Genomic DNA, 17,303 nt, shown 5'->3' with positions numbered 1-17,303 from the left:
TTATAAAAAACGCTCACAGTTCTGGCTCGCATAGCTTCCCCGTGAACTGAATTTTTTAGGTATAAATTCGTCTAACTTTTCGTTTCATTGTTATAGACGAAATATTTGTAAAAAGGCAACAATCGGTTTTTGACAAATAAAAAATATACTTCTTGTGATTTTTTCGTCTCAGTCTTACTTTTCGTGATCCAAGGCACAAATTTTACTACTAAGTCTATAACAATGAATAGAGCTACAATGATTCGCGTTCTTAAATTCAAATAAATGAGTTAATTTTTGAATCAAATTCATTCATTCCAACACTAAATATGTATTATATTTATTAGCATATATTTTCATGTTTTTTTCTTCTCTTTGTTTAACTACAATTGAAACATAACTAATTAAAATGCAACAGATAATAATTGAAGGGGAATCTTCTATGAAATAAAAATATAAAGAAGTGTTGCAATATTAAATTAAAATTTCTGAGTATTTTTTTGAGGATGGTCGTAATCTATACCCAAAGCTACAAATTAACTGAAATCTATATTAAACCTAAATGATGGAATCTAAATTTGTTCTAGCTTCGAACTAATAACGGTGTCCACTCATAAGCGTGAGATTCTAGAACAAACTCTGCCCAATAATTGAGTCACGACTTATGTCATAAGCTAAATATATATCAAAATTTCAAAACTTTTTACTGAAATTCAAATTCCAATCAATTTGTTCATAGTCCATTATTAAAAATTTTAATCTATCGAGTTTTTTGGGTTATTGAAGGCTAATTAGTTATTACATCCATCATTTGCGACTTAAATAAACCCCAATCAAAACTCTGAAGAAATACCCCAAATAAACGTACCTATGTTTGCATGCATGGATTTAGTAAACCGAACATAAATTAACAAAACTGCGTTGTAATCTTGTACATAGAGGTAACCATTTATTTCATTGATGTACCCTCTGAAAATAAAAATAGTTCAAAAAGAAATATGTATATTTTTAATATCTACATACAAAAAACATGAATTTTAATAACATATATTCGGAATATTAACGAATAATTTAGGAAAAAAATTTAAAAATAACCACTTTCATTTTTTAAATCACATTTATTTATGAATGAATTCATTAATTTATATTTAATTAAATACAGATTATTAATTAATAAATATATGTGGAACTAATTATTTTGAAAACACAAAAATGTTACGAGAGAAGAAAGATAGATATTAAATACTAAAATTTTATACGAAAAGTTAACTTTGTTTTTATTTTCTTAGATAATAATATTATAATGGCTTATACAATCAAAAATTAATAAAAATTTATTTATACACAAGTACATTTTGTTTTCAAAAATTTATCGCATCGCTAAATTCGCTAGGCAAATATTTTATTTTATTTTTAATAAGGTTTTTTATAATAAATAATTACATCAAACAGTTTTATTGTTATATTCCATTTATCACACAATAGTTAAGTATACAGTATGGGAAAATCGTTACAGAAGGATTTTAATTCCTAAATAATATAATAATTACTTATTATTATATACGAAGGAATTTTTCAATTCAAATATACGAAAAAGTCTAAAACATTGCAACTCTGTTGATGTAATGTCTCGGAATATTGTTACTAAGTAACTTTGTCAAATGCTTAAAAATTACTTACTATATCGTAATTCATCAAGGATTAGCTGACCCGGCGAACTTCGTATTGCCTAACAGTCAATGAATGTCGTGTTCGCTGGACATTTTCAACTTTAAAAACAAAGACTACCGCGCTATAGCCTTCACTTCCCCTGCCCTCACTTGTCTCTCCTTTTGTTCACAATTTCATGTTATTTGACGACAATGTAGCATTCTAAAGGCGAAATAATTTTTAAAATTGGTTAAGTAGTGAATTCAAAAATAACGGATTTTGTATGTTTTTTTAAATGTAATCTACCTGAACTAGTTGAGGGGGGTGGTGGGTTTCTTGACAGGACACTATCAATTGAACTATCACCTTCATAACATAGGGATCTCTGATGATCCCGCATGTTGGGCCTATATGGCACCAACGAAACCTTCTTATATGTTATTTGCACCATCAGAAATCAGCAGGGCGTCAGATTCAGAATGTAGGCCTTGTGGAAGGTATCTCACCTCGACAGAATTAAAATAGCATCTCTTACCCGAAGACGTCTCTCCTTCGGGTGACAGGTTGTTACAAAGACACAGAAGACCCCTTAGTCTTGGTGCTAGAGATCCATTTACGGTATCCCTCTTATGTGTTATTATTATTATTATTATCTCCTTCAAAATATACTGCATGAATAAAAAGTGTTACCTTACTAACATTTCAAAAAAATTTCCAATACTGTATACCAATGTAAAATGAAAATAACATTACAAAATTTTTAAAAAATTTGTATGCTGGCTTGTAGAGTAGCACCATTTTTTCGATTCATTTAGTTTCCATCCATAATTCCATTCTCCACTTAAAATTTGCTGTAATTTATGCTTTAATAATTAAAAACAATAATCAGGTTCTAAATGGAACATAATTACACAATTAAAAAATATATGAAATTTTAAAAATTTTCCAACCATAAGATATTTTCCAATTACTTATTTGTTAAACGTATACATAAGTCAATGGATTCAATATTGTCTAAAATATGATAGGATTTGTGTTAAAATAGAATTTAGGAAAATTTCTTATGATCGTGCAAAAAAACAAGGATTGTTTAAAAAATTAAAAGATAAATAATCAATTCTAAAATTGTTTGAATAAAAATGTTATTTATAATTTTTCTTCTCTAAAAGTTTTTCATAAATATTCTTTATTTTACGTTTTTGAATCAATTCCTAAACTTAACAAGCAATTTTCCCGTTGGAAAAATTAATAATTGGGTTGTTGAATAAAACATAATAATCAATTTTTGTATTTTATTTCAATTCTTTATCATAAATAATATTGAACTTCGTCAAGGAAATAAAAGTTATGTATATTTAAATATAAGTTTAAATGAATAAAATATAAAAAAGAATTAATAGATTAAAAACGTTATTTGGACACAGTGTGCTATGTTCGTAACGTAGTAGTTAAAATACAAAAGTCTGTCTATAAATATATACATATATAATTAAAATTATTACATCACGACGATGTTTTCTTACTCTTTTAAAAAGTTTTTTAAAACTGTATGTAACTTTCAATTTATTATGAAAAAATAAAAACAGTTTTGTTATAGAACTTATATGTGATCGTTCCATTTTTGCTAAAACAATATTTTGTTCAACAACTCAATTAGTATAACTTTTTGAAAATCGTTCTCACGGTTTTATTAATGACTATTCATCGGAATGTTTCCAATTTTTTGACTTTTCATTTGGTGAAAAACTCGCTAAAAATCTATACTTAATACATACAAACGACACTTAAAACTTTAAATAGAACACATCAGGAAATTTTATTTGGGACAATTTTTAAAATTAATTAATAACACATGTAATTAACAAAAAAAATTTGCGAATATTTCTAAATTTTCCAATTTAGCCGTCACATACTCACACAGTCCTTTATAAGTTTAGGAATTGCCACGGTTATAATTATTGTAGAAGAGAGAAAAGGGTAAAAATGTTAGATAAATATGTTATATAGGGGGTAAATGAGAAGTGAGATCAATATCTCTTAGAAAAAACGGAAAATACTTTATTCAATGAAAAATTATAAAGCTATGCTTTCTTTTAAAAAAAAACACTTTACTAATATTATTACATGGTTTTGTAAATACTAAAGACGTTAAAAATCTTCCGACAACTTTAGCTTAGTACTTTTTTCTATGGTTACGATTATCCCCCACTACAAATCGTTGCAAAAATCGAATTATCGATACTCGAAATAGTTAAATTTATAATTTAAATGCCCCTAAAAGATTACGATTATACAGTAAGATTTTTACCGTAGATTTAATACTTGGCGCAAAAGTAATTATTCCATCGAAAATATAATTTATTTCACGTTTAGTCACTCGTCTTGAAACAGCTGGTACGTACAATTCTGGATAATAATAGAACAGTCGAAATCTTTTAAATTTCAATCATGATGAAGTTTTTCAGTTAAAGCTCATCTTCAATCACGAACGAAAAAAAAATTGTTTTGTTATTCTGACTCAATAAGAATTTAGTTTTAGATTCTCGAATCGGTGACGAGACACGACTTGAAAACAAAAATGAAAATGCTTACCAGAAAGAAACCAGGATGAAGATCGAATTGACCATGAAATAACTTTTCCCTGGCTATTCAAGATATCGATAAAGAATCACGTCTTCAATACTAAAATTTTCGTGATATATCCAAATGTTTCACGTAAACAAATTTTTTTTCCATTTTCAAATAAAATGATTCCAATTCATGGTGATTTTACTTTTGCGCCATTTTGTATTTAAAATAATTTGTTTCCAAAATTGAATTAATTTGAAATTGATCGGGAAGATAACTCTTTTCATCCCGAAATATATCCTGTCATGAGGACACATAACTTTAATTAAGGGTAATCGCAGCCACGCTTTAGATTAATTCTTTCGTTTTTTATCAAACAGTCGATTTGTATACATAATTAGCGCAATAGAGCGTAAATAGTAACCATTTTATTAAATTTTGTCTTATGCATGAACTCAGCATGCACATAGAGTCAACATTTTTAGAAGCTGTGAAGTAATTTAAAGTATTACTTGAATAATTTTTTTAATCCTTTCGGAAAAAATACTAGAACTATAATAATGAATATTTATTACAAAAAAAGGGTCGAACGATTATTACGACGTCGAAGTCAAGACAGGACGACTCTCATTTGAGTTCACTATGATTATTACAAAAATAAATTAAACGGTGTATGATTATGTGAGAAATACATAGTTTTTTTTTTTTTTTAGTTCTGTGTGCAAACATTATTTTTGTTTCTACAAATGTTTTTTTTTTGTTTGTTTTAAAGTTAAGTCTTTTTTTTCTTCCTCTAAATTACAAGTTTATAGTTTTTAATTTAATTTTTAAATCGATATCGAATATTAATTTAAAATTTCTTTTCATCAACACGTTCTGCATCCGATGATAAAGCTTCAACTAGTGCTTCAACACAATTTTTAGGAATCAATGTACCTGTTCAAATTAGAAAAAAAAATAATTATCGTTAATATAATAACACATTAAAACGATATCAATAAAAAATTCCCAAAAAGGGGTGTCCCAAGAGTAACGGTCGCCCTTGTTACATCATCTATGTTTTTATCCGACACACTTATACCCGCCCCTTCCTACACATTCAAACACTTGCACACGTATGCATACGTACATGCCAAAGTAACGTTGAAGCTCTCGCGTCTCACTCTCGCAGATTCTTACTACACCTCCTCCTCTTCCACTGTTTTGCCGCTGTAGCGCGCTTCTGATTGGCTGCCTATTTTAATTAATGGCTAATTATACGTGCATCGGAGCAAAAAATTAAAGATGTCTTAGAATTTTATTTTCTACCTAATGCAACAAGGGCGTCCGTTACTCCTGGGACACCCTGTATTTCTAATATGGCGAATATTTATTATTTAACTTGATACTTAACACTTAACTAGCCTATTACCAGGTCCCGATCTAAGGGGCAAAATTGAAAGCGCTGGGCGATTCCACAAGTCCGAATTTCGATTCTTCTTGTTTTTGGTATATTATCACCCACGACCCAGAATGTATATAATTCAAACTATCAAGCACTTACCAACAATTTTTAATTCATCTTCAGTTCGTAATCTGACTACTTGCATTTTATTTTGTGCAATACTCCGTTGTGCTAGAACACTTTCGACTCGAGCCCATACACTAAGTACACTACCAGCTAAAATATGATACTGTCGCCGCCGCAAACCAACTTCACATTCTTGTCCAAGTGTTGCATTACGACAATTACCACGCCAATAAGCATGTGAACATGTCGTTACTGATGCTTCATACTGTTGTTTCCAATGTGATTCGGCTTCATCGTTTGTTACTTTTTTATATTTCTTCTCTAATTCAGCTAACGATTCTTGACGAAATTGTAGACCTGTATTTGGTCTATATACAGTAAATAATTGATCTTTTTTATTATCAGATTTTTTCTTTGGACTTGCTTCCACTTCTACGGCAAGTATTGCAGTTTGTTTGTTATTTCTTACTTGATGTGATAAATAAAATCCTTCTTTTGAACTTGTTAATTCACCCCATCTACAAGGAAACAATAAATATACTCTCACATAATATAGCTAGAGAAAAGAACAAGCTCAGCATTTTAGCCTCAGAATTTTACTTAAACACATACTTTTCAACAGCTTCGTCCCAACTCATACCACGTTCAACTTGTACAACATGTAATTCAGTGGGTGCAATTCCTGTTGAATGTTTCCTAAGGAATGTGTAGACTTTAATACGTTTTACATTATCTCCAGTTGTTCCCAAATCTATTAAAAATAAATAAATATACAGAATAAATAAAAAATTATTTTCTAATAATTATTATAATATCTTGTTTACCTAATATTCCCATATCAAATCGTCCCAATTTTTTCGCTTGTGAAATAATTGCTGCTAATGTATCAGTAAAATATTGGAATAAACGATTTTGTAAATCAACTGGCATCCCTAATATTCGATTTAAAAATTTACTCATGTTATTATAATCTTTGTCTAATGATAATATTCCAGGCATTTGTTCACTATTCACAATGATACCAACTCCAACCAAAGCATCGGCGACATCTTTAAAGAAATCACCTTTGTAATCCTGTAAAAAAAAACGGGATTTACTCAATTTACTCCTATAGTACTTACTTACAATGTGTTTTTTAGGTTTAATTATTGAGTAAATTTTTTACATTTCTTCAACATCAACTTGTGGTGAGTGAAAATGAAACAATGTAAGAAAAGTGGGCCATGCACGCATAAACTTAAATAAACTTAGGATTCCGTAGTACGTACAAAGGGATGGATATTTCATTTGTTTATTAAAAATACAAAAATATATCGGTATTATGAAAATAGGGTTTTATCCCGTTAAAGAATAAGTAAATTGATTTTATCAATTTTAACTGAATTATTTCTATGGAATCAAAATTACATTTTAGTTCGAAGCAGCCGTCCTTGCTCGTAAAATCCTTAATAAGTTATGTAACTTGTTGAAACAATATTGTACAAGAAACTTACTTTTGGTGGAGGTACCAATGGTGCTTCATATTTCATAATTGTTTTCATTGTAGCCTCTAACGCTGCCCTACCATATTTATTATCAATGTTAAACTGTGATAAATCTCGCGTTTCCGTTGCACGTCGATCTCCATGCGTGAGCGCACCTAAAGATTCTAAACGTTTCGCAACAATCGAAGCAAATCGCCGTTCACCAGCTAAATCTGATATTAAAAATATGTATTCAGGTGCGTTCACTTGATTACTACGATGTGTACGTCCGAACTGTTGTATTGCACGATCAGCACTCCATGGCAATTCTAAAGTTATATGAACACGTCGTCGTTGATTTCGTGCACGACGATCACTCTGTAATGAAATACCACTTGACGCGGCTTCTGATATAATGGCAACATCTTTTTCACCATCCATAAAACGTTGTTTCTCAGTTAAATTTAATGTTTCTAATGGTACATCAGTCTCTGATCTCGATTCATATTGGATACCATCTTCAGTTTGTACAACACGTCCTTTACGCCCTGTCATCTCAGCAACGTTTTCAGGACCACCTAATTCATCAATTAATTGATCTAATGTGTTCGGTGGTAATTTTTCACCTAATCGTTCAATTTGTTGTAATAGTTTTTCTTTCATTGAGCATGCACGTTCGATTGCATCTCTTGGAGGTGCTATCGACGGTGTTTGTTTAGTTGCGTCGCCATTTGTTGTTTTTGTTGCTTGTGTTTTTCGTGTTAGTAAATCGGAAATTTTATCTTGTGTTGAAGGTCGTTTAACCGCTACTTTTTTCTTATGTTTTTTACCTTTTTTCTTTCGTCCACCAACCCATGGATCTTTAAAATATATTTAAATATAAATTATAAATAAAATGGAACGTCTTCTTGCCTTTCTGTTTGTTCATTAATAATAAAAATATTAAAAAGATAGGAACTGTTTCAGCCGGGTTCATAAAACCGTTCAAGGCTGCGGGTATTGATTTGGCGAATTGAAGTATTAATAATTATAACTGCTGGCGGAGAAAGAAAACATTTTATCTGCCCTTACCTGCATCAGAATCACTGTCTGAGTAAAATGGATTAAAATCGCTGCTGGCGTTGCTATCCGAATTCGCTTCATCGCTATGTTCTGATTCACTGCCTGATAACCGATATTCCGAACCTGATTCAAATTCAGATCCTGATGACGATGCTGATTGTTTTGCTTTCTTTGCAGCACGAACAGCAGCCTGTCGAGCTACAAACAAAAATCAATTTTATTTTATTTATCAAAGGAAGAATTCCTCTTTGGGAGTTATTTTGCTTTCGCATACAAAATTTTTATAACGAATTTTTATTTTACCTGACATTCGTTTAGTTCCTGGTTCTATAGAGTAGCATGAAAATTTGTTTAATTTTCATTTAGCAAAATAATGAGAAAAACAAAATTTAAAAAAAAACGTACCTGTTTTACGTTTATTACTGGAACTACTAGCTTCTTGTTTAACTCCATTCGTATTTACCGGTAATGATGGTGTTGGCGCTTCCAAACCTAACAACCTCTGTATACGATTTCGATCTGGTGCTGGAAAATGTTTTTCTACTAATGTTTGAAGTACACCCCTGAAGCAAAAAAATAATACCCCTTAAAAATAATCACAGCTGAAAATAAATTAAAAAATCTGTAATATTAAAAATATTACTTGGCTGTCGAAACGAAATCACTAAGTTCTCCATCATCCCGTTCTAATTGTTCTAATGTTCGTGCTTCTCCGGTACTTTGTAAACCAATTACAACACATTTCCCACATTTAACAGCTTCACGTGCTGTAACTACTGCATGTGGTACTTTGGCAGCAATACAAAGATATTTGAAGAATCGCTGATGTGCTGACCAAAATTGTCCCCACATTGTTTTTTTCATACGACTTTCAGCATCTATTAATTCTGCAGCTTCTTGAAATTTTTGCATTGCTTCTACCCACTAAAACAAAAATTCAGTCAATAGACGATCTCTTTAGTTCAAAACGTCTTGGTCGAGATTATATATTTCTAAGCAAACATGTTTCTTCATTAAAGAAATCGAAGAGTTGCGGATACTTAGAATTTTATAACAATTAAGTCCAACAACGACGCACAAAATACATTGTGGAAAGACCTCTTTTATAATATGGACAGATTTGTTCGCAAATCTGACAAGAAAAATATGTTTAACCGTAAGAGATAGAATAAAAGTTCAAAGACGAAATTAAAAATTTTCATTTTTAAAAATAAATTTGCTTTGAAGTTTTTTTCATAATCTGAGTACAATAATCACAATTTCGTTCACGTTTTTTGATTTAAGAATCCTTAAGCGAGTCTCCTATGTAATGGGTTCGAGATTAAATATATTATAAAATTTTCAATTACCAATTTGACAGAACTGTCGTAAACTTTAACGAAATCTTTCGATAGTGGAACTTCTTCGATTTTAAAACCGACACCATGGAAACTTAACTGTCTAGCTATATACATGCCACGTAATTTCATATCCATGGCAACAATTTCCATAGCTCCAACTCCTCTGTAAAAATGTAAAATGTAATATTACCACGTAGAATCTTAAACCACAGCCTTTTTTTCGAATAACTTACCTCTTTTCAACGGCATTAATAAAATCTAAAAATTCTGGGAAAGGTGTACCTTCACCCCATAAACCCAACCGTACCATATATGCCATATTTCTAGGTTCTGAAGCTCCCGTGGCACTAGCATATACAACACGTGCTTTTGGTAATTTATTTTGTATCTCCAGTACAGTTAAACCTGTTTTTGTTGGTTTTGATGAGCCGGTAGGGCATAAATTTTTTGCACGATGACATTCATCAAATACAATCTAGATTTGTTTATTAAGAAAAATGTTTTTTTTCCTCAAAAATACACAAAATTAATAATATAATGCCCAATAGGGAGCCCAATAAAAAGTTTGTCGCGTTATTAATAAAACAAAAAAACCAGAAAATTTTGTTTGCGTTTTTGAGCTGTTTTCGAGATATCGCCTATCGGTCTCGTATACAATTTCAGGTTTTACAAATATAAAAATTTAATTAATTTGATGATTGATCGAGTAGCTTTTGGAATATCACTTGAAATTCTCTACGTAGGTCGATACCTCACGGGATATCTCGGAAGGTTTCTCTTTCAAGTTCTAATTATCCTAGAAAATTTGAAAAAGGTACCTTTGGGTAAAACAGAACATATCGTATTTAAAATTAGTAAAATAGGTATTTTTGAGAAGGAAACTGAAAATATAAATTTTGAATAATGAAAGAGGATACAAGTCCATCAAAGTCTTCTCCACACCATTGTAGCAATTGTTTTAACCTTGATTTATATTTACCGCCAGCACTATTTGATTCACCAATTAAAGCACTATATGTGCTAAATATAACACCTTTTTTTACATTACCATTTATATTCGAGGAAATTTTTGCATATTTTAGCTAGAAAAAACAATTTAACTCAAATAAATTTATGGGGAACTAGCTGTTTTGATCGTATCTGGTACCATGCTGGTAATAACAGAGTTCTTTACAAGTAAATTACGGTATACATTGCCAAAGAAGTCATGAAAAGAAATATCAAGGAAAACCACCTTGGAAATTTCGAACTAAAACAGAACAGAATTTAGTTGAAGAAATATGACTTTTGAAGTCGGAATTTAAAAGTGTACCTCCGATTTTTAGGGTACTGGTCGTAAGTTGTTTGTTAAGGATGTAGAAAAATGTCAGTTTAGCCGGTTTCTCTGCCATTTCATCATTTGACCGAATAAAATAAGATTTTAGAATGATACCAGGCAAGGAAAAATTTTTTATGAAAAAAATTTAAATTATTTACTTTATTTAATGGATGTACGTCAATTTTTCCAGCTCCAATATCTTTTAAATCACGTTCCGCATCGTATTTCAAATCATTTGACACCGATACCCAAATAGCACGTTTGCGTCCTTTTAAATAATTTTCAAATATAATACCAGCTATTGTACGACCTTTACCAACTCCGGCTCCGTCACCTTTTAACAAAAAAGCCAAAATTTTACTTAAATTCTAGCAAACAATAGAAACAAGTATGTCTGGTTTTCGTTTTACGAAGGTAGATAATATAATTTATTGAAAGTTACGACAGAAAATTAAATTAATCTGAATAATTTATTATACCTATTAAAAATCCAGCTCTGGTTCCATCTGGTAAAATTTGATCGTGAGCTTGTGATGCATACACAATGGATTCCAATTGCAAAGCAGATAAATGTCCTTTTTGAATTGTTTCTTCTGGTATTGATACTTTATACCAAACATCCACGGGTGCTACACTTGACAGTGAAGCTGTTTCAACCACTGGATCTGGATGTTTTCTACCAAGTTTCACTATTCATTAAAAAAAAAGTAAATATGAGGGATACATTAAATAATCTTCCAGTTTAATAGGCAAGCTTTGTACACAAACATGGATACAATGGATACATTTGAAATTAAGGCGTTCCACTAATATGACATACTTACATTTAGATGGCATGTAATCAGCGTACGTTTCGGCCACGCCCATTTCTTCATCATCAACTTCTTCCTCTTCAACAACAGGTTGTAACTTTTGATTTTGATGCATCCAATAGCCAGGTGCACCTTTGAATTGCTGTTGTATTGGAGGCATGCCCCATGGCATTTGCATATGTTGTGAATTTTGTGCAAGAAATGTTTGTATTAATAAGGGGCTCATACCCATTCCTAAGCCCATAGTGGCCATTTCCACTACAAAATTAATATTAAAATCATTAATTTATTAAATAAATTTCATATTCATAGACTTCAACTTGGTATAGGAATAAATTAATGAGAAATTAAAAAATGGAAACTAATTACACTATACCAAAAAAAGATTTCGAAATTTTTTTAATTTCTATAACCGGTTATTTTGTTCTCAAGTTCGTCTCATATATATATATAAGTCTTATCCTACTATAGAATAAGACTTATATAATGTAATATGATAAGACTGATATAAGACGCGTTGGGAGCGCTGAAAAATATTTGATTTTCGAAGTGCGCGATAGACGAAATAATACCTTAAAGATGGCGTAAATTACGACTAAAAACATACACAAATTTTACGCTGGCTTAGCCTAGCAAGTGCTATAACTGTTTATGAATGAACGATGATGACTACTTTAGTGAAGAAAATGATCACCTTCATAATCAAAATAGAAATATCAAATTGTAGAGAGGCGATCGGAAAATTACCTGAATTTTTTTCTTATAATTCGAAATTCTATTCGAATAAAATACATTAACTAAGGTAAATCGAATGCAAAAGGTGACTTTTATTGGTTAATGTTGGGGTAAAATTTATACATTCGGATAAATCGATTAAGAATCAGGTCTTCGAATCTCAATTCTAGAGGAGAGATTTTTTCTTCCATTGGAGGTTTTTGTTTCGGTTGAGGTCTTTTATATTTTTTGTTTAACCCAAGAAAATCGTATATATGCATTACTAAGAAATAAGAATGCACTTTTTTGAATTATACTGAGTAGGATTTAATTTTTTTTTAATTTTCTTATTATATGCATGCAAAAAATAATTTTTAAGCAGTATTAAAAAATTTATAAAAATAGAAAGTTAGTATGTAGAGAAACAGTTTATTTTTCAAAATTACTGGTATCAAATTTAGACTTTTCGACCCTAAATTAGTCGTATTAAACTTCAAATAGAAATTGAATGCTGTTCAAATTTAAATGAAATACAATTTAATTTAATTTTCGAAATTTTAGTACAAATTTCTAAGAAAAATTAAAACAATAAGCTTTTTAAAATTGATTTTTCGTGTAATTTATTGAAAATGATTTTTCCAAAATGTAAATTCAAACACCAGTGACGTAAATATATCACATTAGTAACGCCACGGAACGGAGAAATGATAAAATAACATGCAAGATGATAAATGGTTTGTCTCTCCTTGTTTTTACAATATTATAACATAATTTTACATGGAAACAAACCGAAAATTGTGAATTTAGCGTGATTCCGATAGGTACCCAGCCTCAACGACCAATCACAGTTAGTTTTTTCATTGAAAAATATAATTACTGCGATTTTCATAATTTTGACTAAATCGGGGTCAAGACTTCTAAATTTGGTTTTATAACATAATTTAAAAAAAAAAAATATAATAATGCGTAGCTAAAAGTCATAAGAAGGGCTCGTTTTCATGCCATTTAATTGTTTTTTTTTTTTAAAACTTACTCTGCTGCAGTACTTGAGCGGCATTGAAGCCGCTGGGCATGCCAGAGAACATACCCATAGCTGCTCCTAGCATACCGGCACCTCCGCCCATTGCAAACGGTGAACTCACTGTTAGCAATTAAAAAATTTTTTTATTTCAACTTATAATTTTAAGGGACACTAAATAGAAAAAGGGATTTTTACACTTACTCATAGGAAAACCAGAAATTCCTAAGTTACGCATGAAAAAATTTGCAAATGATGTACAAATGAAAACAGATATGATTTCAAAAAATATGGGCAAAAAGCCGTTTTCGGGGCAATAAATATTATAAATTGTTTTGTTTTATAATCATGTTTGATTTTCGATTTCTTGCTCCGAAAATCGTAATCACCCACGATATTTCGATAATTATAATTACCTGAAGATCCTCGAACCATTTCATAACCAGGTTGAGCATTTCCTTTTGTAACCAAACCTCCAGGTATTTTTTGATTCATTTTCACCATGTTATTTATATTATTTGGAGTTGATACAACTTCTTCTTTTTTGGGCGCTTGTAATCCACTAATTGCTGTCGCCAAATCTTTCCCTCCACCTAAAAAATAATATTTCATTAATGGTCGAATGACAAGGCTCATACCATGGGCGTGATACACATAAGTTTTTTGAAAATGTAGAGATCTCTATATATTTTAAATGTGACGGTAAAGTTGTTTGTTTGTGACGGTTTAACGCAAAAACTACTCCATAGATTTATTTAAACTCTACAATAATATAGCTCATACATCGGACTAACACATGAGCTATAATTTATAGAAGTATATATTTTTTTTAAATTTAATTAATTAAATTTAGTCTTAGTCTTAGTCTTATTATCTCACTACACCATCTATGAGCATCATTTTAAACCATAAATTAAAGATTTCTATAAAAACGGTAAACGTAAAAACGGTAAAAATACAATTCATGGCCATTTATTCTATTATACCCATGACTGGCTATATTTTTTTAATATGAAGTATTTAAACTTGTAGTTAGCTCGAGTAATAGCAGCGGTTTTTCAAGGACAACTCGTTTTAAACCTAAATATTAAACTTTTTTTAAAATTAATTAGCTCAAAAAAATTTGTTGAAAATACTTTTAAAATACATAAATCAATTTTAAGCAATAAATCTTCTGAGCGTATTTAAGACGATTTTTTTGAGGATAAATGACGCAATTTTATGGGACTAACTTTTAACTACCACATTGTGGAAGACCCTGAATTTTTACATAATAAATTTCAGGCAATTTCAAAATATGCACTAAGTAATTCGTTTAAAAAAAATACCTGGAACTTCAATTTTATCAGGATCCTCATCTTCGTCAAAGTCAGAACTGTCGTCAGGATCACTTTCTTCAGCATAAGCCTTTTTACCCGCCTACAAAATAAATTTAAAAAAATAAAATTTTTTTATAAAAAAAATCTTTTTTATAATATATTATTTACAATTAAAATAAAAAATTGTTGATAAAAATCGGGGTTAAAATTTGAATCGATATACAAATAAACAAATTAAGCATGTGTCAATCATGTAGGTTAAGTTTTTTAATTATTTATTTATAAAAAAATTTTAAATATTTAAAAAAATTTTATTAAAAATATTATCAAAATTGCAAAATACATGAAATGTTTGAAGGTTACAAGCGTTCAAAAAGAAAAATCATCTTAAATAATATTTAAAAAACTTAATATAAAGAAAAGTAAAAAAAAAAAGTAACTCTTAAGAAATACGAAAAAAAAAATATATTTTTACCTTTTTATACATAATAGTCAATGAACATGCACTAAAACTTGTGAAATAATATTCTTCTAAATATTTTCTATTATCGTTTCGTTATTTCTAAATGATTTTAATAACTTACTGTACGCTTTGGTCTCGGCATTATTTCCATATACTTTTCACTTTGTACTGTATTATTCACTTTGAAAATTGACATTCACACTTACACCATTATAATAAGCGTACCCAGAATGCATTGTAATACAAATCATTGATTTGTAGGTAATGAAGAAATCTTAAAATTTCAAACTTTTTTTGAATTTTCAATTTTGATATTAGTACATGCATTCAACCGCTAGATTTATATATCCATCTCTTTTTAATCTATAAGAGATAACTATACATAAAGGGTAGAAGCAAAATTCAGGAATGGATATTAGACTAAAATACTATTATTTGTCGAAACAATACAATAGTTTTTCGTAATCTTGTACAGTATCCAAGATACCGAAATCATACCGAAAAACAAACATCATTTTCCTGTATAAAAGATTCTCAAAAGTAGATGCGTTCTCTTTCACAGGGCCTGAAAAATGAACTCTTGGTTCATGAACTTTGTGCCCTATTGTCGTGCCTTTTAAAACAAATTAGTCTATTTTCCCCTTTTTTTAGTCTTCGTAAATGCACTTGAGGCTTTCTTGTGGTGCTCCATTTCAAGGGCCAGTGGGCAACTGCTTCTTTGTCGCCTCTTAAATCCGCCACTGAATCCAGCCGTTTAGATATTATGTGATAATAAAAATACTATAAACGTACTAAAAAAACAAAACTCTTCCTTTGTGGCCATGTAAAAAAAATTTAAACTAATAAACATTCAAAGCAAATCTTCCGCTTTCTATTTTAAAACGGTTCGCTGGAGTCTCCGTCTCTTTACTATTCATCATAATTTTATTACGTGTAGTTTTCATTGAGTTTTCTTATATTAATTTTAACCATCTTGAAATTTTTGCCTAAACCCTTCATATTACTTCGACTCTTCTCCTTATTTAATTACATTGCTGTAAGTGAAACAGACATAAAATACATACCTTATCTTCTATTACTGTTTAAAATCTTATTTTATCCTTATTAAGCTTCTACATGCACAAAGATAACTTTATGTAAGTAAATATGTGTTAAACAAGGATGAGATATTTATTCACAGCCCTTCAATTTACCCTTACGGTAAATTTTTTATAAGAAATGTCTTCATCATATACATATTAAAGAATTCCTATTTTATAGAAATATAAAGGAATTTGATAAATGCTCATATATGGGAGTTATTAAAATTCTTATGAATATTTTAAAGAGTATAATTTATAAGAAATTAAACACATATATTTTGAAATCAATATATGAAAATGCAATTTCAATTGAAATACAATTATTATTTCAAAATAAATAAATATTTTCAATTATTCCCGTTTTATTTCCGTTTGAATATGCGTTAAATTCCTTGAAAATTACATTTATATGTAAACATTTCCATAAACCGGATTTTATAGAATAATTCATCTAGAATACAATTTAATTATCGAAATGCGCATGTTGGATAATTATTATTAAAATAAAAAGTTAAATATTATTAAATTATTTAAGATGTTCAGACATTATGTTATATGTATTATAAATCAATTGATTATTTCCACGTTATAAATGCCTTATTAATAATAAATTTAGGATGTACATAAAGTTTATATTTATCTCTAAATTTTGTAGTTAAAATGTCGGATTATCTTTTATTAAAATTTCAGTAAAAGATTTTTCAAATCATGCAAATATTTTGTATAACAGTAAAATTTTATTAAAATGGTATGTTATGTATAAATATTACGGATATGTAATACAAGTTGCATATAAATTAAAATAAAACTTTTTGGATAATAATAAAGACAAAAGTAGTCTTAAATTCCTTCGATGCCTGGAATTTAGATTATTTGTTCCAAATATTTTAAATTTGAATGAGCATTAAGAAAATTGCTTGCCTTTAATAACATATTTTGCGTCGTTTATTTAAGAATATTACATATCCTCCAACATACAGATATGTTGTATTGAAATAAATTTTA

At 29.5% G+C, this 17,303-nt stretch overlaps 1 protein-coding gene across 6 annotated transcripts; it reads right to left on the bottom strand.

Moving 5' to 3' along the window:
* Positions 1–3,475: 3,475 nt before the first annotated feature.
* LOC123299651 (protein strawberry notch) lies at positions 3,476–15,467 on the bottom strand. Of its 6 annotated transcripts, XM_044881930.1 has the most exons (21): positions 15,338–15,437; positions 15,229–15,265; positions 14,763–14,853; positions 13,851–14,027; positions 13,639–13,659; positions 13,450–13,557; positions 11,715–11,960; positions 11,370–11,579; positions 11,049–11,224; positions 10,490–10,654; positions 9,806–10,047; positions 9,582–9,735; positions 8,876–9,156; positions 8,638–8,795; positions 8,536–8,559; positions 8,242–8,430; positions 7,201–8,030; positions 6,532–6,781; positions 6,320–6,458; positions 5,741–6,225; positions 3,476–5,133 (listed from the first exon to the last, which is right to left on the bottom strand). In XM_044881930.1, the coding sequence occupies exons 2-21, from the start codon at positions 15,238–15,240 to the stop codon at positions 5,048–5,050; spliced, it is 4,044 nt and encodes a 1,347-aa protein (XP_044737865.1). In that variant the 5' UTR covers positions 15,241–15,265; positions 15,338–15,437; the 3' UTR covers positions 3,476–5,047. The 6 variants fall into 6 exon arrangements, with proteins under 6 accessions (XP_044737865.1, XP_044737861.1, XP_044737864.1 ...); XM_044881926.1 differs by lacking the exon at positions 15,229–15,265 and having other exon boundaries at positions 15,338–15,467; XM_044881929.1 differs by having other exon boundaries at positions 15,229–15,437.
* Positions 15,468–17,303: the final 1,836 nt, after the last annotated feature.

The sequence above is a fragment of the Chrysoperla carnea genome, chromosome 5, assembly GCF_905475395.1.
Source record: "Chrysoperla carnea chromosome 5, inChrCarn1.1, whole genome shotgun sequence".
Classification (NCBI taxonomy): Eukaryota; Metazoa; Arthropoda; class Insecta; order Neuroptera; family Chrysopidae; genus Chrysoperla; species Chrysoperla carnea.
Note: the sequence above shows the minus strand (reverse complement) of the source record. Positions and strands in the feature narration are given on the sequence as shown.

Excerpts from the sequence above, each read along its gene's own strand:
- LOC123299651 (XM_044881926.1), bottom strand. The coding sequence starts at position 15,412 with ATGTCAATTTTCAAAGTGAATAATACAGTACAAAGTGAAAAGTATATG. Across the intron at positions 11,580-11,714 it reads TGATTACATGCCATCTAAAT|TGAAACTTGGTAGAAAACAT; the intron begins GTAAGTATGTCA and ends TTTAATGAATAG. Across the intron at positions 9,157-9,581 it reads ACGACAGTTCTGTCAAATTG|TGGGTAGAAGCAATGCAAAA; the intron begins GTAATTGAAAAT and ends TTTTTGTTTTAG.